The sequence below is a fragment of the Sander lucioperca genome, chromosome 10, assembly GCF_008315115.2.
Source record: "Sander lucioperca isolate FBNREF2018 chromosome 10, SLUC_FBN_1.2, whole genome shotgun sequence".
NCBI lineage: Eukaryota > Metazoa > Chordata > Actinopteri > Perciformes > Percidae > Sander > Sander lucioperca.
This window is the reverse complement of record NC_050182.1, coordinates 20,811,949-20,834,586: the sequence shown is the minus strand read 5'-3', so window position 1 is coordinate 20,834,586 and position 22,638 is coordinate 20,811,949. Positions and strand designations below refer to the sequence as shown.

Genomic DNA, 22,638 nt, shown 5'->3' with positions numbered 1-22,638 from the left:
TCTGTAAAGGTTTCCGTCTGCCTTACCATTGCTTTTTATCACCTGTATTCCACACTAGATTGTCTAAATGATCATAAATTTGCTTCTGTTTTTTCCCAGGCTGAAGAGGACCTCTCCCACAGCATACTGTGACTGCTGGGAGAAATGTAAGTGTAAAACGCTGATCGCCGGCCAGAAGGCTGCTCGCTTGGATCTGCTTTACAGGTTACTCACAACCACCAACCTGGTCACAACACCAAACAGCAGGTAAGACCCCGGCCATGTTCGCTGTACTGGCCTTTATCTCCACTTCACCTAGAGTAGTGTTCTATCTTTTGTGCCTTATTATAATTGGCAAGTATCTGGGCTTTTCTGGCTAAATCAGCTTAACTGTATTAATTTGACACAGATGTTGTTTCATATTGTGCAAGTGAGGATGAAGTGATGTTTCTGACTGATTTTTATTTCCATCTGCAGGGGAGAACATATTTTACTGTTCCTGGTGCAGACTGTTGCCAGGCAGAGTGTTGAGCACTGTCAGTATAGACCACCACGCATCAGAGAAGACAGGAACCGCAAGGCTGCAAATGCAGAAGGTAAGTCCAGGATCCTTCTCATATGTTACCCACCTTTACCATCAGTGCAGATTAATAGGGGTGGGAATCACCAAATGCCCCACGATAAAATGTTATTGTGTTATATGCGATATATTGCAATTTATTACCTTTTTTCCCAACTTCAAATTATGTCCCCAAAGGAAAACTTTGTCAACATCTGTTTTATTTAAAAAGATACATTTGTTTGTTCATCTTATTTCAATTTTAATGCTGCCTGCCCAAAATCTAGTGGACTGATAAAGCAATTGATTTTATTATTCTAGTACCAAAAAGTTATTTCATTCTCACTTTGCAATTTATATAATAAAAGATCGATACTTGGCATCTGTGTATCTCCCCCCCCCACCACCCCACCACCCCACACACACACACACACCTACAGATTAATGATTTACAAATTTTACGAACATTCTTATGAGATCATTTTTTTTCTGCTACTAACTGGTCTAGTCTGGACAATTTCAAATCATTATTCCCTCAAGGCATCTGGTTTATGAAAACATTCATCTTTCCACGTTTTCAGACTCTGATATGCCAGACCATGACCTAGAACCTCCCCGCTTTGCTCAGCTGGCTCTGGAGAGGGTCCTGCAGGACTGGAACGCCCTCAAGTCTATGATCATGTTTGGCTCTCAGGAGAATAAAGACCCGTGAGTATCAAAAGCCAAAACGGCACTCCCAGCATTTAAATTTGTTTAGTAATAAGAGCTTGAAAGACTGTACTTGTTGGCGCTCAAAGAACTGAAAAATGCCACACACATATTTTGAGTTGTGTATTTTTTTGTCTTAGACTTAGTGCCAGCAGCAGAATTGCCCACCTTCTGCCTGAAGAACAGGTCTACTTGAATCAGCAGAGTGGCACCATTCGCCTTGACTGTTTCACCCACTGCCTCATTGTCAAGTGTGCTCCTGACATAACTGTAAGTAAACTCAGTTATTCTGAGTGTACACACAAAAAAAACCTCAATTTCTTAGTAATTCTCTCTGAGGAAAATACCAAATGGTACCACCTAAATATTACCAGTGATGATGCATTTTCTTTAGTTTTTATTGCGGTTAATACGCCCATGCACTTGTAAGTATTTTGGTCATCAGAAGGTGATTGTTTTGTTGTCCTGTATTAGTTCATAGACACCTTACTGGGTACACTAGTAAAGGAGCTGCAGAACAAGTACACTCCTGGCCGAAGAGAGGAGGCCGTCAATGTCACCAGGAGGTTCCTACGCTCTGTTGCCCGGGTATTTGTCATCCTCAGTGTGGAGATGGCCTCATCCAAGAAGAAAAAGTAAGAACACCGAGCATTAAGTTGTCATGTAAAGTTTTAGACAAAGGATCTAGGAATTAATTACCTCCTCCAAGGATGTCTGTCTGTCTAACAGCTATCAACGTATTGTTTAAACGCTCTGAGCAATAAAATGCAACACATCTTCTTTGTAGCCCCCATGTTGTTTCCACATTACGACTTAGAGCTCATGAACGGCTTCCCTACTCGGGAAATGGGACCATCCGAGGAGCACGTGAATGCACCATCGGCCTTGGCGGAGGTCTGCACTCTTGAGTGCCATTCTAGTTGTAACTTGAGTTACATCAGCTCACTTCTTCCACTCATTGGCACTATACAGTAACTACGTTTACATGCTCACAATATTCCAGTTTTTGCCCATGTTACAAAAAACAGCTGAGCTGTTTACATATGGCTCATGAAAATGAATATTGCACTAATGTTCCTATTTACATGCTGCCATCAAAATAGGATTTTTCCAAAGGGGGCAGGCTTGTTGGACCATGCAAATACAGCCTCCCTCTTTTATTCCTTCAGCCACCTTCTTGAAAAGATTGTATCATATTTGCCCATAACCATAAACCTGTTGATATCTGAGTCTTTCATAATGTTTAAATATAGGTGTGTTTCTCCTTCTGACCAGAAATGTGGGCTTTTCTTTTGGCATGCATCTCTGCCCCACTCTTGCAAACAGTGGGCTGGTTGGTTTGTGTACCAAAACCAAAGCAATGCACACAGAGCTGACCGTAAGCTGTAAACAGACAGGAGCTGTAAACTTAGGGCTGGGCGATATGGAGAAAATCAAATATCACCATATTTTTGATATTGTGGCGATATTGAAGGGTTGACTATTGGTGCTTTCACAAATATTTACACAATGAGAGTTTTGACAAATAATCACCAAGAATGGGGATACCATGGCAAATTATAAAACAGTAAGCAAGTCTGGTAAATCCAGAAAATTACATCACTTCACTGTAATGCAGCCTTTAAAACCAGGAAAAGACAACCTGCGTGTCATATCACGATACGAAGACGATATCTAGCCTCATATATTGATGTCAATATAATACCGATATATTGCCCAGCCCTATGTAAACTGTTAAAGCCTCAGTAAAAAACCCAATAATACCGCCATATCCCACGTCTTTATTGTAAAATGCTGTATTCAGAGAAAGGCCTCATTCGGAATATCCAAACGCGATATGCTGTTTACATGACCTGTATCAAATTCGGAATATTGTCATATTTAGAATATTAGTGTGCATGTAAACGTACTTAATGACATCAATTTCACATTGTCTTTTTTTAATTCATGCAAATGGTGTTTCTGCCTTTTCCTCAAATTTTCCTTCACATAGCAACTTCATCCCCCAGCCCATTGGGAAATGTCGGCGAGTTTTCCAAGCCCTACTGCCCTACGCTGTGGAGGAGCTGTGTAATGTAGCAGAGTCGCTGATTGTTCCGGTGCGAATGGGTATAGCGAGACCTACTGCTCCTTTCACTTTGGCCAGCACCAGTATTGATGCTGTTCAGGGCAGCGAGGAGCTCTTCTCTGTTGAACCGCTGCCTCCCAGACCTTCACCTGACCAGTCCAGCAGGTCAGTTGGTTTTAGTGCCTTTATGGACTCTCATGGCAGCTTTGACTATCTATTTTTACTGTGTTATGCAAGATTGAACTGTGCCTATATTGTATCAGTTAGTTGGGTAAGAGCCCCATGGTAATCTGCCAAAACGAACATATGACTTAAAATGTTTGAAATAGTTGAGTCATTCACTAGATCTTTACTTGGAGAGAAGAAACCAAAAGGAACAGAAGATGGTTGATTTTTCTTATTCACTAGATATAATGACTTGTGGTCTTGTGCTTCATTTTTTCCAGTTCCAGCCAGACAGCTGCCTCTTATATCATCAGGAACCCCCAGCCTCGGCGCAGCAGCCAGTCTCAGCCTGTCAGAGGAAGAGACGAGGAGCAGGATGACATCGTGTCCGCAGATGTGGAAGAGGTGGGGAGCCTCTTTATAAAATTATTAATGAACTTTGCATGGAAGTGAATCAATGTATATTGGTGGCTAGTTTCTTAGAATGTATGTTGCCACCTAGAGCCCACCCTGTTATTTACACGGCAAGATTTCACTAAGATTTGGATGCATATTTTTTGTATATTTGTTTTTTCCATTTGGTGTACTCTTAATACTGGTTGATTTTTAGGTGAGAATATCAATAGCTGGGTCTTGCCTCAAAGTGTTCCCTCTTAAGATATGTTTTGTTTGTCTTTTTAGGTTGAAGTTGTAGAGGGAGTAGCTGGTGAGGAAGACCATCATGACGACCAAGAGGAACAGGGAGAGGAAAATGCTGAGGCAGAAGGGCAGCATGATGAGCATGACGAGGATGGTGAGACACACCCTACTAAGGACACTAGTTGTTAACAATGTTTTGTGAATTATTACTTACAGCTGAAACCCCACCCAACAGTGAGTGAAGCATCCGTTTCTCTGCTCCTGCTTTTAGGAAGTGACATGGAGCTGGATCTGCTGGCAGCAGCTGAAACCGAGAGTGACAGTGAAAGTAACCACAGCAATCAGGATAACGCTAGCGGCCGCAGGAGTGTCGTCACAGCAGCCACTGCTGGCTCTGAAGCAGGTTGGTCAACAGCTGTGTGTAATCTCTCAGTTTAGATTTAATTTGAGAATTTCTTTGAAATCCCCCTCCATAAAACATTCTCCTCAAGTTTTTGTTGGAAATGCGGTCACCTGAAATCTTTCCAAATTTTTTGTAAGGCCCCAACTGCTTACTAAATAGTAATTGCATTTCTGTCTTGCTGCACTGTGGTGTATTTTTTTTCCTAGAATTGCAGACTAATTCAGTCCTCACAAAATCATTGGTGCTTAACAGTCAGCATTTTGGAATGTGGGAATTTATGTTTAGAGAGCTAATGATACAGCAGACAAAATGGTCCCTGGCTGAATACCCAATGTATTTCATTTGCAGGCAGTAGGGTGTCCTTGGCATTTCCTATTTTTGGTAGGAGCTCCTCTTTACTTCAATGCATATACAGATGTCAGGGCAAGAGTGAATTTGCAAAGTGCATACACAGTTTCCTGTTCAGAGTTTCTTCAGTTCGTCCCTTTCTCACATTTCACTGTTATTGTGTCTGTCATTTGAACTAATACTGCCACTCATCACAAGTCTACTCTTGTTTTTCTTCCACCCAAATAACAAACTAATCAACTTGTAACTTTTCCAAATGTTGTGGTGTTTTTCTCCTTGGTCATCTAAAATGTCCATTTCTTACTAATGATGGTGTTGTTTAATTTCAACTGAGCACATTCAGTACAATTGAGACATTACTGTTCTTTCTATCTCTGACATTTCCAAGAATCTTAAAAACATACAAAAAATGAAGTCCTATGTTATTCAGCACAAGTTGATCAACAGGGTGCAACTGTTGTTTCGACTTGAAGCCTCAGTGTGTTCACCATCATATTAGTGTTGTTTGGCCTTGTAGTGGTGTGATTCACTAACCCGCACTCCAGCCTGGATAAATCTGTGAAAGACAAAAAAAGGGAGGTGAGATTAACGCAGCCATTAAACTTGTGTCCCTTATCTTGTGTCTTCATCCCATATTGTCCTCTCTGAAGGTGCCAGCAGTGTCCCTGCCTTCTTTTCAGAGGATGACTCCCAGTCCAACGACTCCAGCGACTCCGACAGCAGCAGCAGCCAGAGCGACGATGTCGACCAGGAGACGTTCCTGTTGGACGAGCCGCTGGAGAGGACGACTAGCGCTTCCCACGCCAACAGTGCAGCCCAGGCCCCTCGCTCCATGCAGTGGGCTGTTCGAAACACCCCCAACCAGAGGGCCACTGGAAGTGCTCCCTCCAGCTCCTCCACACCAGCTGGTCAGTGGAGCTCTCTGTGTGGGATTTTATTGTAAAATGTCTGTCTGTGGTTCCAGATGACTGTCATAAAAAAAATGGTGTATATTGATTGTACCTGTTATGATTTTTGTCTTTCTCACAGCAAGCTCCACAGGCCTGATATATATTGACCCTACCAACCTGCGTCGCTCGAGCGCTATCAGCTCCAGTGCTGCTGCTGCGGCGGCGGCTCTGGAGGCCAGCAACTCCAGCAGCTACCTGACATCTGCCAGCAGCCTGGCCCGGGCCTACAGCATCGTCATCAGGCAGATCTCAGACCTCATGAGTCTGATTCCCAAGTACAACCATCTCGTCTACTCACAGTACCCTGCTGCTGTAAAGCTCACCTACCAGGATGCAGTCAACCTGCAGGTAAGATAGACTGGCATCGTGTGGTGACCAAAATACTCAAAATACTGAAGAACACCTTTAAAAGAACAATATTTTTTTCTGTTCAGACTTTCTAAAATAAACAATGAAATAAACAAACATACATTTGCAACCCTCAGCGGTAGGGGTGTGACAAGACACTCGGCTCACGAGACGAGACACGAGATTGGGTTCACGAGAACGAGACGACGAGATTGTAACACTATTTTAAAGAAAACTTTAAGAAATATGACTGGAAAAATAGTCTTTACTCAGAGAACCAAGATTACAACGTAACCAAGCGTTTCATTGCAGCAGTAAACAAGGGAGTAGGCTGCTCTTGTATTGATTTATGACCATTTGAAGACGAGGAGAGAACATTTAATATCATTAAATATCATTAAAACTATAGTTAGGTTGTGCTTTCTGCTTCCGACAATTGAAACTCCGTTACCGCTCTGCAAAAGGGCAAGGGATCTTTTATGCTAATTTAGAGGTCCAAGCCAGACTCTTCAAAGCCAGATGTATTATAAGACCAACCAGGTTAGACTCCGTCTACTGGCTGCTGCTCTGCACTTCTGCACTTCTTCGAGATATCGCAAGATAATTTTTACATCGACAAGAAGTCTCGTCACATTTTAATCTCGTGGGACGAGATCTCGTCACACCTTTACTCAGAAGCCATCCTATTTTAAAAATCTTTGTTTTTTTTCCCCCTCCGAGATACATTTTTAACGTGCTATTGAAAACTACGCTTGGCTACACATTAAATATGCTGAATGTAGGGATCTGGTTGAGAGTTAACTCGTATAATTCAGGGCATACACTTTGAAGAAACACTATTCAACTATTGTGAAAAGACCAATAACAAAAAGAAAAAAACGAATCATAAAAAATCTTAGATTTTATTGCAACAGTACAGCATTGGAATACTTAAGAGTCTGAATGAAAACATTGTTTCAGGGAATCCCTGCCAATTCCCATCCCTGTTAAAAATGTAATTGAATTGCATTGTATCCATCATATTTGGCAGTGGACAACAATGACTGTTTGAACGTGATCGTGTTTTTAATAAAGTCAGATCTGTCTAATGAGTTGGATAAAAGTGAAATATTTATCATTTGGTTGGACCAGAACTATGTTGAAGAAAAGCTGATTCCCACCTGGAACTGGATGGTGTCGATCATGGATTCCACCGAGGCTCAGCTGCGATATGGCTCAGCTCTGTCGTCTGCTGGAGACCCGGGTCACCCCAGTCACCCACTCCACGCCTCTCAGCACTCAGCTCGCAGGGAGCGTATGACGGCCCGGGAGGAGGCCAGCCTCCGCACCCTGGAAGGACGCAGGTAAAAAAAATTCTTATTCTATTCCGATCAGTGGATCTGTTTGGTGATAATTAGTCTTGAGGGAACACCTCTAAAGTCTTGACACCCCCGAAATCTAACAAGACCTGAGACAACCACAGAAAAAAACCTTCAATACCAATGAACCACTTTTTGCAATCCCTATCTAAGTTCTGTCCAACTGTGCTTGCGCAAAATAGTTTGGTCAACACTTTGTATTGAATTGGTAACTCCATATTTATGCAGGGTTCTCACTTGTTTTGTATGCGTTTTGTATTCCTTCAGGAGAGCAGCTACCCTGCTCACAGCTCGCCAGGGCATGATGTCGGCGCGGGGCGACTTCCTGAACTATGCCTTATCACTGATGCGCTCCCACAATGATGAGCACTCTGATGTGCTTCCTGTGCTGGACGTGTGCTCACTGAAACATGTGGCCTACGTGTTCCAGGCTCTCATCTATTGGATTAAGGCCATGAACCAGCAGACCACTTTGGACACTCCACAGATGGACAGAAAGAGGTAAGAAAATGAGTGAAAATGCTGTCTTTGTATTTAAAATCTGAGAGTTTACTTTAGCTGCAGCATAACGGTATTTGCTTACACCCTGCTCAGGTTTTCACAACTGCCATTTCTTGTTAACATTTGTGGTTATGGGTTAAAATTGTCGTCACTACACAACTGCATTATCTGCATAGAATTGCGTGTGATGGCCACTGGAACAAAACCCTGTTTTTGAATCATTTTGTCTGTTGTCTTACAAAGCAAGGCAACTTTGGTTGTTAGGGCATTTGATTAACTTTAAATGAAACATTTTCTTAGACTACATGATGTGATTGTAATCCACTTTAACTAGGAATCGAGAGATTTTGGAACTGGGTTTGGACAATGAGGATTCTGAACATGAGAACGATGAGGACACCAATCAAAGTAAGCCAGATAACTAATATCTGATAATAGTCAATAAGACACAAGTGTCAGGGAACTGCCTGGTCGTTTTAACGTGTGTGCTGACCGATTTGTTTTTGCCTTACCTCAGGTTCAACTCTGCAGGACAAGGACGAGGACCCAGTCCCAGCTGAAACGGGTCAGAATCACCCCTTCTTCCGCCGCTCTGACTCCATGACCTTCCTGGGCTGCATCCCTCCCAACCCTTTCGATGTTCCCCTGGCTGAGGCCATTCCTCTGGCAGACCAGCCCCACCTCCTGCAGGTCAGAAATGCGGCTTAGTCTTTTGACAGAGCATACGGTCATTAGCTATATTGACATAACTGTTGATGATAGTATGTATCTTTGGCTTCAACTTCATTTTGCTTTTTCTTTTTTCTTCCCACAACAGCCTAATGCCAGGAAGGAGGATCTGTTTGGTCGTCCTTCTCAGGGCTTGTACTCTTCCTCCTACATGGCAACCAAAGGCCTGGCTGAGGCAAGCATGGACAGGAACTGCCTGGAGGTAAACATGGGCTCCTCTCTACCCTCCCCCTCTCAGGTATACCACCCCTCTTCACTGGACAAACACGCTGGCAGCTGTGTTCTAATATCCACGCATAGCAAACACCATGGAAAAGTCGAGGTAACTACACCTTTTAAATATAAATCTGTAAAATCTATCCAAGATTCATTATTTCCAATGGTATTATTTCAGAGCATTGGAAATAGCCCAGCTAGAAATAATGGATATTTGGGGTTTTTCAAGTGTGGGTATTGGAACAACAGCCTGTGGTCTGTGTCCCATTTCCATATATCCATTCATCATCACACTGTCCAAACCAAAGATATCTGTTCACATTACTAAAGAGACCTACTCTGGACCCCACTGAAACAGATCCTGCCCACTAAGATGTCTTACTCAGCCAACCTGAAGAATGTGATGAGTATGGAAACTGGCCAGCGGAGCACCGAGAACCAGTCACTAGCAGAGCAAGAGATGGAGGCTTCAAAACCAGGCCCTTCACCCCATGACCTCGCCGCCCAGCTGAAGAGCAGCCTACTGGCTGAGATTGGCCTCACTGAGAGTGATGGACCTCCGCTTCCATCATTCAGGTACCAAACACTAATCAGCCCTATGTGATGTTGGTTTAGCTAATCTGCCCTATGTGATGTTGGCTTAGCTAAGGTGGAGACAGGTGGAGAAAAAAATCTCCCTCAGATGTGAGAATTTCAATGCAGTACAGTTTGTTTTTTAATGTGAATTTATACATACAGTATATTCGAATACAGACTGGAACTGGCTTCAGTAAAATGCCACATCTTATACAAAATCTCATACTGGGCAGCAAACAACAGCGATCCGTAGTCCGAATTAAAGGGCTACTTTGCCGATTTTCAATCAGCTCAGTGTCATCGCAGTGTGTGCAGACGAACAGCACCCTGCCTCCCCCTGTGCAGCCAGCGCACGGACCGGGTCTACCAGGTGAGGCGAAATGCGTGGTTCCGCGTCACCCGGTGGGCCTTTGCTGCTCTGCTCCGTGTGGAGCTCTGTGTGTCACCGGCACGGAGGGAAGACGAACGCCATTCATCTGCACACACTGAGAGGACACAGAGCTGGTTTTGAATCGGCAAAGTATCCCTTTAAGGACTATACAATTTAATCATAGCCTAACTCTGGAGAAAACCTAAAATGTTTTGATATACTAAAATGTGTATGTGTCTGTCCAGACCTCACTGTAGTTTCATGGGGATGATGATCTCACATGACATGCTACTTGGCCGCTGGCGTCTGTCACTGGAGCTCTTTGGTCGTGTCTTCATGGAGGATGTTGGAGCCGAGCCTGGATCGGTACATTTTATTTATTATTTATTTATTTACAAGTAAAAGTAGCTCTACATTACTCCTCTTTTTATACGTGTATAAATGCTTTTACAATCGTAACGGACTTTCTTTTTTTCATCAAAATAGATTAATAAGTATTGCAATGATATTTATTGCTGATATGACATTACCTAACATTACATACACTCAGCAGGAATTGAGCAACATGGGGAATCCCAATAGTCATATTTCATAGATAGATATAGATCGATCCTTCCTTCCTTCCTTCCTTCCTTCCGAGGGAAATGTTAGGCATCCAGTAGCTTAGACAACCATAACACAACAAACACACATGTATCTCATACATAAAAATCACTCCCAGAAATACATTCTTAATACTTTTCATTATTTCCTGGTGTGTTTGCCTTGGATTGTTCTGCTAACAATCAGCTGAAAGATGTATAGAGCTGCAGACTAGCAACTCTTAATTCTTTGATCCAATGCTAATATGAAAAACATTGCATCATTTCTGTTCTCTGGGCGATGGTGCCCTTGATGTTGGAGAGCAGCGTCATAATGATTTTGTTGTTTTGATCGTTTATCCCAGATCCTCACCGAGCTAGGCGGCTTTGAGGTAAAGGAATCCAAGTTCCGTCGGGAGATGGAGAAGCTGAGGAACCTGCAGTCCCGGGACCTGGCCCTGGAGGTGGACCGGGATCGAGACCAGCTAATACAGCAGACCATGCGTCAGCTAAACACACACTTTGGCAGGCGCTGCACAACAACGCCCATGGCAGTGCACCGGGTGAAGGTCACGTTCAAAGATGAGCCTGGCGAGGGCAGCGGCGTGGCCCGCAGCTTCTACACGGCCATTGCCCTGGCCCTCCTCTCCAACGATAAGCTGCCCAATCTGGACTGTGTCCAGAGTGTCAGCAAGGGCATGCAGGCCAGCAGTACGTGTCACCACGATTACAATTCAAGTATGACAATACATAGAAACTATACTGTACTATATTATGGAACTCATTCATTGTTACAATCAATGGTACTTTTGTGATGCTTAAAGCAGTTATCACATGAGTAAAAAGAGATTTGTTTTTTTACGTAAGAAATTTACACTCAGCAGTGAACTTTTCATCTTTTTACATTCAGTGTTTATTTGTGTGTGTTTGTGTCTGTAGATCTCATGCAGCGCTTGAGAAACCGAGACCGGGAAAGAGAGAGGAGAAGTGGGGGGCTTCGAGCGGGATCTCGTAGAGACCGAGACAGGTAAGCTCCAACTTAATAAACATATTCCCCTTTTACAATAAACAACAAAAAAAGAAGTTACAAGCATAATATGTTTGTGTTTGACAGAGACTCAAGGAGGCAGCTCTCCATAGACACCAGGCCTTTCAGGCCTTCGTCAGAGGGAAACCCCAGTGATGAGCCCGACCCTCTGCCTGCACACAGACAAGCCCTGGGTGAAAGGCTCTACCCACGCGTTCACGCAATGCAACCGGTAATAAATCATCTGCATCCGTCAAAGTTCTGTGTTACAAAACTGATTTTTATCAATTCATAAGCAGGTTGACATGACTTGACTACTAGCAGATTTGCATTAGAATTGGCCCTCCACATTCCAACAGCAAGATGAATAAATCCATAGACTGTGGAGAGCACATTACCTTCACTCGCTGTCATCAAGCCCACATCAATTTTCAAATCAGTGGAAACATACTTTGACTACTCCACCACATAACTATATGTATTACCAGTCTGTCTAACTGGAACAATTGGAAGGTTTCTTTCACCATACTTAGACCAGCTGTGTGTTTGTCTCCTCAGGCGTTTGCCAGTAAAATCACAGGCATGTTGCTGGAGCTGTCCCCTGCCCAGCTGCTGTTGCTGCTGGCTAGTGAGGATTCTCTCAGAGCCAGGGTGGAGGAGGCCATGGAGCTTCTCATTGCACATGGAAGGTAACCATCTGTTCCCCATGGTGACACATACTGTCCTGCTTTCATTGCGTGTAGGGATGCAGCTAACGATTATTTTTGTAATCGAATATTCTAGCGATTATTTCATCGAGTAATCGGATAAAAAATGATTTTGCCTTAACCTCTCAAGGATCACCGTACCGTGGACGGCACACTTTGTGGCTGTGGCGTTGCTGTAACCTCCATTCATGAACGTTTTTATAACTTTAAAGCATTAAATCTTCAAAATATACAGCCATGTGACACAACAATTGAAAGCTTAGTCTCTCATGATTCAATTAAGCCCACATACAAAGCATAAGATGATTTATAGCAGTTACACAACTGTTATAAAACGTAGCTTCTTACCGATTTTTCCTGCTAAAAGTTAAGGCGTTAGCCATCACGCGGGTATCTTTGGTGTCTTTTTAGCCTTCAGAGGAGTTTTTCTATCTAGCCTGGAAGTTGTGCCTTTTTTCGGAGTTGTTGAGCAATAAATCCAAACTCTTACATCTTGGATTTATCCACTTGATGTCCATAATTTCACGTTTTCGGTCATTACTGCCGCTAGCTCCGTGCTACAGTCTAGCATAATTCTCCCATGATGCTTTGCGAGATTGTGTTGACGTCTTTCAACCAATGGGAAGGCAGGTCCGTCATACAAAGACTATGTAGTTGAAAAGATAGATGACTCCAGCGAATCCAAGCGAGAACAAAGGCTATATAGTAGGAAAGATAGGTCACTCCATCTATCTAGTCATATCAACTCACGACATTAGGCTACAACTGCTAAAAATACTGCACGTTCTAGCTAGCGCTAGTACGTTAAGCTAACATCAATATGTTACCTTGTGTCGGCTGGGCTTGGTGAGCTGACATTAACAACAGGATGTTTTCGGCTCAGGTATTGGATCATAGTTGATGTGCTGTTGTGGTACGCAAGTTCTACTTTGCGGTACACACTTTGAAATGATCCCAAACCTTTGACATTTTTGCCTTTTCCTGGTGGTATCTTGGCTCTCCGCCATCGCGCCACTGAATGTTGTGTGCGTCGTTAACGGTCCGTGTGAAACAATGACTCTGAGCGGAGCGGGCCGCATAACGCGACTGATTGGAATTAAACGAAGCTTCAAGGCAGAGAATTTGCCTCGACGCTTTCTTGTAATCGAATTATTCGAGTAATCGTTTCAGCCCTAATTGCGTGTAACACTAAAGTGCTATATAAGTGGACTGTAAATGATATTAAAATGAAATTGTCGCAGAATTTCCGTGCATCGTGAAGTTTACAGACTAACTATAAACCTTCGGTCTTCTCTGTCTCCTCCAGGGAAAATGGTGCCGACAGTATATTGGACCTGGGTCTTTTGGAGGCTCCAGAGAAAGCACAAGTAAACACATCTCTGTTTCCACTCTATACTAGCATAGTAGAATGTAGAGGTATTCATTTCATTTCTGTTGGAAACAATCAGGGTTGGTTTGGCATAGACATACTACTATTTCAATTGTAAAGACATAAAATGACATAAATGCCTATATACAATACATAGCTTCTAAACCGCCTCCTCTGTTTTGTGTGGTTGTAGCAGCAGGAGAACCGTAAGCGTCATGGTTCAACCCGCAGTGTGGTTGACATGGAGCTGGACGACCCAGATGATGGGGACGACAACGCTCCTCTCTTCTACCAGCCGGGCAAAAGAGGCTTCTACTCCCCTCGGCCTGGCAAGAATACAGAAGCCAGGCTGAACTGCTTCCGTAACATTGGCAGGTAATGAAGGGTACTATGTCCAAATCGTTTGGTCTTAATCTTCAGAGGAGAACCACGTGCGGGGAAATGAGTCACATCTTTAACAAAGTAGAAAACAATAAGTTAAATGTTGTATTTCCTCTACAGAATACTGGGGTTATGTCTGCTTCAGAATGAACTTTGTCCAATCACGTTGAACAGACATGTCATCAAAGTGCTGCTTGGGAGGAAGGTAAGAGAAAATATGGAACGGACAGTGAGACCCTTCTTCGTGATGTTGTTGCTTTTCAGAACAAAGGTGCTAAATGTACTTCTCTCTGTTACTGCAGGTGAACTGGCATGACTTTGCATTCTTTGACCCGGTCATGTATGAGAGCCTGCGGCAGCTGATTCGCCATTCTCAGGCTGGTGAGGCAGACGCAGTGTTTGCTGCCATGGACCTTGCCTTCGCCATTGACCTCTGCAAAGAGGAAGGGGCTGGACAGGTGAAGGACTACGCTGTCATTGTGTCACCAAAAGTAGATGTAACACTAAATGCTAACAGAATATTGCGTAGCCCATGTTGTTCTAAGTTAAAATGGCACTGCAGTAAAACGGGGCCAGCGTGTTGCTAGAAGCACTGGCGAGACCCTAAAAGCAATGTTTTTAAAAAGTTAAATTTTAAACTGATCTAGCACAAGGCTTGTACATGGAAGGTGTTTTCCTGGTATTTGTGAACTGAATTACATAGGGATGAGAGTACGTTTTAAAATGCAGTGCTAATGTCAGTCAGAACACAGTAGCTGTTTCTCTGATTTTATTAGTAGTTTTCTTTCAGTAACCGATCTTGACCACACTCTACAAATTCAGACTCATAATGCCCATCTATTTTTTTTCTTTTTTAAATCTATACACATCTTAATGTTCAGCTATCCTTATTACGTGTATCCTCATACACAATATGATTAATCTCTGAGGAAACTCAACCAATGTGATGTGGCCTGTGTTTTTCTGTTTCAGTTTTATACGTTATTTGCATCTCAGAACATTAATATGGTAAATGACCAGCTTGAAGCGTGTAACTTTTGAAAGCCGAATCGGAGTACTGAAATAATGTTTGTGCCGTGAAATGTTCGTTGAGGCCTTCTTCCCCCATGTTCAGGTGGAGCTTCTGTCTGGTGGGGTCAACATGCCAGTAACTCCTCTCAACGTGTACGAGTACGTGAGGAAGTACGCTGAGCACAGAATGCTGGTGGTGGCCGAGCAGCCTCTCCATGTAAGTAAAACCCTTTGAACAACTGGATGCTCAGTGGTGTACCAAACCTTATATCGGAGTGTGTCAGTTTGTTGGAACAAAGACAACTGTTTTCAGTCTGTGTGTGTGTGTGTGTGTGTGTTTTGTAGGCGATGAGGAAGGGTTTGTTGGATGTGCTTCCTAAGAACGCCCTGGAGGACCTGACGGCCGAGGACTTCAGGCTGCTGGTTAACGGCTGTGGAGAAGTCAACGTCCAAATGCTCATTAGCTTCACCTCCTTCAATGATGAGTCTGGTATGCTGCTCTGCTCTCATCTGCTTCTGTCTAGTAGGGCTGCACGATACGAGGAAAATATGCGATGTACGATAATGTTGAATATCACGATAACGAAATTACTTGCAATAAATAAACGGATATTTAAATGTACTCAGTTCTGTACTCAACAAATTGCTTGTTGCATTTTTAAACAACTAGAAGGAAATCATTTCTGACTTGTTTATTGAACAAATTGAACACTGAATTAAATATAAAAGGCAGCACTGAAGAAAGTGACTGTTGTGTTTTAAAGTGCAGACAAAAAGTCTCTGAGTGTCTATCGCGATATGTCGCAGCCTTTCGCGATATGTATATTGCGGCAGTTGATATTGCAATGACGATAAAAAAAACTGATATATTGTGCAGCCCTACTGTCTAGTTAATCATTAACCGTTTAACCATAAGACTTTTGACCGATCAGTTAATTAAAACAATATTATTATATTATATAAATATTAGGGCTGTCAAAATGAACACGTTAATAACAAACAAATTTCTTTTAACGCCACTAATTTCTGTAACATGCAATAAACGCACCCACTTTCTGTAATGTAAAAACGTTTGTTGCGTGAATATTAGCTCTTTTTCTGCTAAGTTCACAGCTCTCTGCTGAATGGCACTTATAGCGGAGAGCTATGTGACACATGCCTCTATATGTATGAGGACTGGCCAGGTAGACACACAGCTGAGGACCTTGTAGGTGGACACGGGCTCGCACATAGGCTCCACGGACCGCTGCAGACTTGTGTCGGCCGTGCGGACTCGCAAGAGGTTGTCGATGACAGTGCATGCAACGCTGTAGCTGCACGACTGATAATGATTGGTTAACAAGGGTCAGAGGGAAAAAAAAAGGAAGCGTCCCTAGTCCGTTTTTCTGTCTTATCTCTTTTCCCTGCATTAATTCCGAAATTAAAGATTTACAGTTGTACATTGTTGCTGTAACAGAGTAAGCAAAGACTTGTACTTGATCCAACAGGGGAAAATGCAGACAAGCTCCTGCAGTTTAAACGCTGGTTTTGGTCCATAGTGGAGAAGATGAGCATGACTGAGAGGCAAGATCTGGTAAGTCTGTTCTCATCATTGTCCTTTCAAAATAAAGAGACTCACCGGAGAGGTCAGCAGTTCAGTGCTCAGCATTGGGAACAATTGTTTCTACATCACATTAGGCGCAGTTTAACGATTAAAATTTACAGAGCATCCTCCATTAGGTCCCTAATGCTGAGGAACATGTTAGACTGGCAACATGTTACTGCACAACTGCCTTACACACAACCCCCACTCCAGTCTGTAATGGTTGCACCTGTTGTAGCTGTGCATTCAGCTTATGTGTTACCTTATTTTAATGCATTTGCAAGTAAAATATACTCAAAAATTCCCATTTTTTTCACAACTTATCCCAGTACACAGACATTACAAAGGTTTTCCTAAAATAAACTACCCTGGAAATCCAGAGTTCTCGCGAGAGCACAATTTGAATTAGCTCAGCCAGTCACTCTGGCATTCAGTAATGATGCTCATTAACTATGCCCTTGTAGCCGAGCTGCACCAATCACATCGGTATATCTGATATAGGCGGGCCAGAGGCGAGCTAAACAGATGACGACAGTTTAATCTACCAGTTAGCTCCTCTGGTAGCTAAGAGTTTAATCTACCAGTTAGCTCCGCTGGTAGCTAAGAGTTTAATCTACCAGTTAGCTCCATTGGTAGCTAAGAGTTTAATCTACCAGTTAGCTCCTCTGGTTGCTAATAGTTTAATCTACCAGTTAGCTCCGCTGGTAGCTAATAATTTAATCTGTCCAATTGCGTGCAGTGAGATTTTCAAATACATGCTTGGTGCTGCCCCTCGAGTTGGGCCATTTTCATTACTCAATGCCAGACCCTTAATCTTTCGGATTTGGGCCTGGATTTCCAGGCTAAAAATAAAATGGATGGAAATGGCAAATGCGACTAATGATTTTCCTTGTCCCCAGGTGTACTTCTGGACCTCCAGCCCTTCTCTGCCAGCCAGCGAGGAGGGCTTCCAGCCGATGCCCTCCATCACCATCCGGCCTCCAGACGACCAGCACCTCCCAACAGCCAACACCTGCATCTCACGTCTTTACGTGCCACTCTATTCTTCAAAACAGATTCTCAAACAGAAACTCCTGCTAGCCATTAAGACCAAGAACTTTGGTTTTGTGTAGAGGTTCGACAGAGAAGAGTTTAAAAAAAAAAAAAAAAAAAAAAAAAAAAACGGAAAAAAATAAAAACATGTTTACTGTTGTGTAATATTTACCTAGCTCCATTTTTGTAGATTTATTTTTTGTCTATACAATTTTATGAAATTCAACATACTGTCGCTATCTCCCCAGGCGGTAATATTTGTTTGTGTTGTGAACACAAACACCTTATTTTTATTTTTATTGTTTTTTTGTGTTAATGAAGAGGTATACAGTCCAGAACATTCCTGCATTGGCACTGTAAAACGTAAAGCCCACAGCCCTGCTCTATTGGCTTAAACTTTTGCATCCCAGGAATGTGGTTTGACAGAAAGCTGTCTGCCGAAACCCAGCCAAAGATGACAGCAGTAGAAATATTTAAAAGAAGAAAAGACACACTGTGATTATAAGTTGTTTTTTTTTCCTTCCCTAGAAAAGTACTATCACTGACAGTTCACTGCTGCCTTTGTGGAAAGTCCTTTTTTTCTTGTACAGGGGGAGTAGGGAATTTCAAAATAAACTTGGATGCAAATAAGTTGTCCGGTCTGGATTTTTTGAGGAGGCTGCTCAAACGTTTGACTCGCTACACACAGAATAGGGCTATTTAATCTTTTCTCTACCACAGCCCTATTTAGACAATTGGGTAATAGCTACTGTAGTTTAATCAGTAGTATTTGAATTATGGTGTTTGTGCACTGTTTTGCACTAGATCTGTTGAGCAAGGAAGTTTTGTGTATTTGCATTATTAAAAATAAAACAAAGAAAAATCTTACAAAGGTTTTACTAAGTATACTTTGTATGACTGTAAATTCACCTACAGAGATGTACTGTTTGACAAAACTAAACAGTTTTGTAGAGGGACCATGGAGGTCAATATGAAGGTAAATGTGGTTCACACATGTTCTGAATGTAAAGTCATGAAAAAATCACGTAGATTAATATTTACGTACGATGACGGCTGCAAACTTGTAATGCAACATTTACTTGAAGAAAGTTGCTGTTTGGCAATGATCCGTTATCTGTGTTATACTGACTCCCATGTTGTTGATTAGTGTAGTGAGACGCCCATGTGTCAGCTGGAGGGGCCAGACTGGGCCTGAACAGACCTGGGGCCTGTTTCACAAAAGCAGAATCTATAAATCCAGGATAACTGATAAAGTGAGGCTTGACCTAGTCTAATCTGAGCATCCTGGCTTGGTGCGTTTCACGAAGGCCAAGCCAGGCTGAGGAGGAGTGACTAGGTCGAGCCAGGCTGAAGTAATTCAGATAGATGCGCGTTCTCTTAATACATCCATGTCGTCCACGGCTTTCCTCACAAGACCGCGAAGTCGATCACAGATTTACTGATGCCAAAATGGAGAATACGTATTGTACATACTTTATACAGAGTGAGCAGCAGCTTCTTGTGGAAGTATGATGACGTGAAACACATTATTTGTATAAAAAGAAAAGAAACACGGCCGCTGTAATGAAACAGCGAGAGAAAGCGTAGCAGACGATCACGGACCGACTGAATGTGTAAGCAGTTTAAACATATACATTAACTGACCACTGCTCTGAATTGAAACCGTCATAATCATTCCATTCAAGGATTAGGCTACTAATCATTTGCACAAATTAACAGTTGTAGGCTACTCTTTGCCTTAAAAGTAAGCAGAAGATAATGTTACTCAGGAAATTTACCATGAAGATCAATTTTCACACTAGAATATGATGCATAAATATCTTTCACTCTTTCTCCCTCTCTCTCATGGGCTAAAATATACATTTCCTAAGTTTCCATATTAACTTCCATATTAACTTCCACTGCTCGCTTTTAATGCAAAGTGTACAACTGTTCATTTTTGCAGATGACAGTGACTCAGTGAATGGTTTCAGTTAAGAGCAGTTGTTGATAAATGTATAGTTTTAGACTATCATTCAGTCGGTCCGCTATTATCTGCCACGCCTTTTCTCGTGTTTTGAGAGGACGAGTTTCCTTCTCTACATATATGCCTTGCTCCTATGAACATAGAAAATAAAGACACTGAAGAAATGTGACTCTAAAATCTAGAAACTATAAAGATAATTAAGTGATAAATTCCATGCACACTGTAAACATGAATGGAACAGAGTATATTCATCAGTTATTTCCCCCCCAGCTAAATATAAGGTCAAAAACCATTGAGGTGTCCTCTCCCTGTTGTTACATGAATGTACAGTAGCCTACATCATTTGATCAATCACTATATAGTTACTGGTCCAGTAAACTAAGACTATAATTTGGGAGGATTGTACAATTAGGATATGTTGTTAAAATTGTACAATCCTTCCAAATTATAGTCCCAGTTTACTGGACAACACAATTTGTGTGCTACGAATGCCAAATACAATGCACATGGAAGCGGAACAAACATGATCCTTATTGTTAAAGAATTAAAAAAAAAATTAATCAACTAAAAGAAATCAAGGTGCATTGGTCAACTATAGAAATGTACAGCATTGTATGTATTGCCCTTAGTAACAGACTTCATTTAAAACACATTTGCCATTACCATCAGCCTTTTCTAATTATCTCAACAACTGCCATAATATATTCATCAAACTTCTAACAACAATATGAACAGCAGTCTGCATACAGCAATATAACAGTCGGGCCCTTCAGTACCTTGCAACTGCCTCCGGAGTCCTCTGGGATAACATATCCCGGAAAGACTCCTTCTTCAGTCGGACAGCTTCCCTGACCACCGATGTCCACCACGGTGTTCGTGGGTTACCGCCCCTTGAGGCATCTAAGACCACAGCTCCTCGCCGCAGCTTCAGCAATGGAAACTTTGAACATTGTCCACTCGGGTTCAATGCCCCCAGCCTCCACAGAGATGCACGAAAAGCTCCGCCGGAGGTGTGAGTTGAAAGTCTGTCGGACAGGGGCCTCCTCCAGACGTTCCCAATTTACCCGCACTACCCGTTTGGGCTTACCAGGTCTGTCCAGAGTCTTCCCCCACCGCCTGACCCAACTCACCACCAGATGGTGATCGGTCGACAGCTCTGCCCCTCTCTTCACCCGAGTGTCCAAAACATACGGCCTCAGATCAGATGAAACGATTATAAAATCGATCATTGACCTTTGGCCTAGGGTGCTCTGGTACCAAGTACACTTATGAGCATCCCTATGTTCGAACATGGTGTTCGTTATAGACAATCCATGACTAGCACAGAAGTCCAACAACAAACAACCACTCTGGTTTAGATCAGGGAGGCCGTTCCTCCCAATCACGCCTCTCCATGTGTCTCCATCATTGCCCACATGCGCGTTGAAGTCCCCCAGCAGAACTATGGAGTCCCCCACTGGAGCCCCATACAGGACTCCACTCAAGGTCTCCAAGAAGGCTGAATACTCCGAACTCTTGTTTGGTGCATATGCACAAACAACAGTCAGAGTTTTCCCCCCCACAACCCGCAGGCGTAGGGAGGCGACCCTCTCGTCCACCGGGGTAAACTCCAACGTAGCGGCGCTCAGCCGGGGGCTTGCGAGTATCCCCACACCCGCCGCAACTCCGGAGAAGAAAAGAGTCCAGCCCCTATCCAGGAGTATGGTTCCAGAACCAAGACTGTGCATAGAGGTAAGCCCCACCAGATCTAACCGGTAGCGCTCCACCTCCCGCACCAGTTCCGGCTCCTTCCCCCACAGAGAGGTGACATTCCACGTCCCCAGAGACAGCGTCTGCTGCCCGGGTCTGGTCCGTCGAGGCCCCTGACCTTCACTGCCACCCGTGTGGCAGCACACCCGACCCCAGCGGGTACCTTGCAACTGCCTCCAGAGTCCTCTGGGATAACATATCCCGGAAAGACTCCTTCTTCAGTCGGACGGCTTCCCTGACCACCGGTGTCCACCACGGTGTTCGTGGGTTACCGTCCCTTGAGGCACCTAAGACCCTAAGACCACAGCTCCTCGCCGCAGCTTCAGCAATGGAAACTTTGAACATTGTCCACTCGGGTTCAATGCCCCCAGCGGTTCCTCCCACAGGTGGTGGGCCCATGGGATGGAGAGATGGATGCCACGTAGCTTTTTCGGGCTGTGCCCGGCCGGGCTCCGTGGCAAACCCAGCCACCAGATGCTCGCTGACGAGCCCTCCATCTGGGCCTGGCTCCAGACGGGGGCCCCGGGCTTCCTCTGGGCAGGGTCACTCCATCTCTTCCTCTGTCACTCATAGGGTTTTTGAACCATTCTTTGTCTGGCCCCTCACCTGAGACCACTTTGCCTTGGGAGACCCTACCAGGAGCACAAAGCTCCAGACAACACAGCCCTCAGGTTCATAGGGACACACAAACCTCTCCACCACGATAAGGTGATGGTTCCCGGAGAGGTAGTTTTAACACTATCAAATCAAATTTATTTGTCACATACACAGTTCAATGTGTACCTCTTCCATTTCAATAAAAATAATAAAATCCATAAAAATAGTAATATACAACACAAGAAAATGAGGCGGTGGGTTGGGGGCTAGCCACAGTTTTCATTGAGCAGATGGACAGCCTGAGGGAAGAAGCGCCTCCTCATCCTCTGAGTTTGTTCTCCGGTAGCGATAACGCCTTTCTGATGGCAGCAGAGAGAACAGTGAGTTGCTAGGGTGACTGGGTTCTCTGAGAATCTTAGTGACCTTAGCCTTGCAGCGCCTGATGTAAATGTCCTGCATATTGGGGAGAGGAGTTCTGATGATCCACTCCCTCTTAAGGGCCAGGTAGTCTTTTGGGTGCTGCTGCCCATCCAGACGGTGATGCTCCCAGACAGGGTGCTCTCTATGGTGCAGGTGAGCACCCTGACGGGGAGCCGTCTGAGATGTTGGAGACGCTGACAGGCCTTCTTCACTAAGGAGGTGATGTGGAGCAACCACATCACCTAGTTCTTGTCTGTATGCCCAAGCAAAGAATACTCACGTAATGTCACTTTAGTCAT

At 43.5% G+C, this 22,638-nt stretch overlaps 1 protein-coding gene across 12 annotated transcripts in view; it reads left to right on the top strand.

Moving 5' to 3' along the window:
- Window positions 1-18,237, top strand: part of ubr5 (ubiquitin protein ligase E3 component n-recognin 5) — a 44,581-nt gene extending 26,344 nt beyond the window's left edge. The window contains exons 29-59 of one of the 12 annotated variants that reach the window (XM_031322690.2): window positions 100-246; window positions 457-575; window positions 1,120-1,246; window positions 1,387-1,516; window positions 1,721-1,881; window positions 3,240-3,479; window positions 3,761-3,884; window positions 4,161-4,272; window positions 4,390-4,521; window positions 4,870-4,902; window positions 5,520-5,777; window positions 5,899-6,167; window positions 7,299-7,510; window positions 7,793-8,026; window positions 8,361-8,434; window positions 8,544-8,716; window positions 8,844-9,077; window positions 9,330-9,547; window positions 10,163-10,283; window positions 10,864-11,236; window positions 11,438-11,525; window positions 11,613-11,757; window positions 12,084-12,214; window positions 13,539-13,599; window positions 13,795-13,976; window positions 14,103-14,187; window positions 14,285-14,440; window positions 15,097-15,210; window positions 15,339-15,483; window positions 16,481-16,566; window positions 17,475-18,237. In XM_031322690.2, coding sequence (XP_031178550.1) covers window positions 100-246; window positions 457-575; window positions 1,120-1,246; window positions 1,387-1,516; window positions 1,721-1,881; window positions 3,240-3,479; window positions 3,761-3,884; window positions 4,161-4,272; window positions 4,390-4,521; window positions 4,870-4,902; window positions 5,520-5,777; window positions 5,899-6,167; window positions 7,299-7,510; window positions 7,793-8,026; window positions 8,361-8,434; window positions 8,544-8,716; window positions 8,844-9,077; window positions 9,330-9,547; window positions 10,163-10,283; window positions 10,864-11,236; window positions 11,438-11,525; window positions 11,613-11,757; window positions 12,084-12,214; window positions 13,539-13,599; window positions 13,795-13,976; window positions 14,103-14,187; window positions 14,285-14,440; window positions 15,097-15,210; window positions 15,339-15,483; window positions 16,481-16,566; window positions 17,475-17,687 — 4,897 coding nt within the window. In that variant the 3' untranslated portion in view covers window positions 17,688-18,237. The remainder of the gene's footprint in view (window positions 1-99; window positions 247-456; window positions 576-1,119; window positions 1,247-1,386; window positions 1,517-1,720; window positions 1,882-3,239; window positions 3,480-3,760; window positions 3,885-4,160; window positions 4,273-4,389; window positions 4,522-4,869; window positions 4,903-5,519; window positions 5,778-5,898; window positions 6,168-7,298; window positions 7,511-7,792; window positions 8,027-8,360; window positions 8,435-8,543; window positions 8,717-8,843; window positions 9,078-9,329; window positions 9,548-10,162; window positions 10,284-10,863; window positions 11,237-11,437; window positions 11,526-11,612; window positions 11,758-12,083; window positions 12,215-13,538; window positions 13,600-13,794; window positions 13,977-14,102; window positions 14,188-14,284; window positions 14,441-15,096; window positions 15,211-15,338; window positions 15,484-16,480; window positions 16,567-17,474) is intronic. The other 11 variants (XM_031322693.2, XM_031322695.2, XM_031322699.2 and 8 more) reach the window with 11 other exon arrangements.
- Window positions 18,238-22,638: the final 4,401 nt, after the last annotated feature.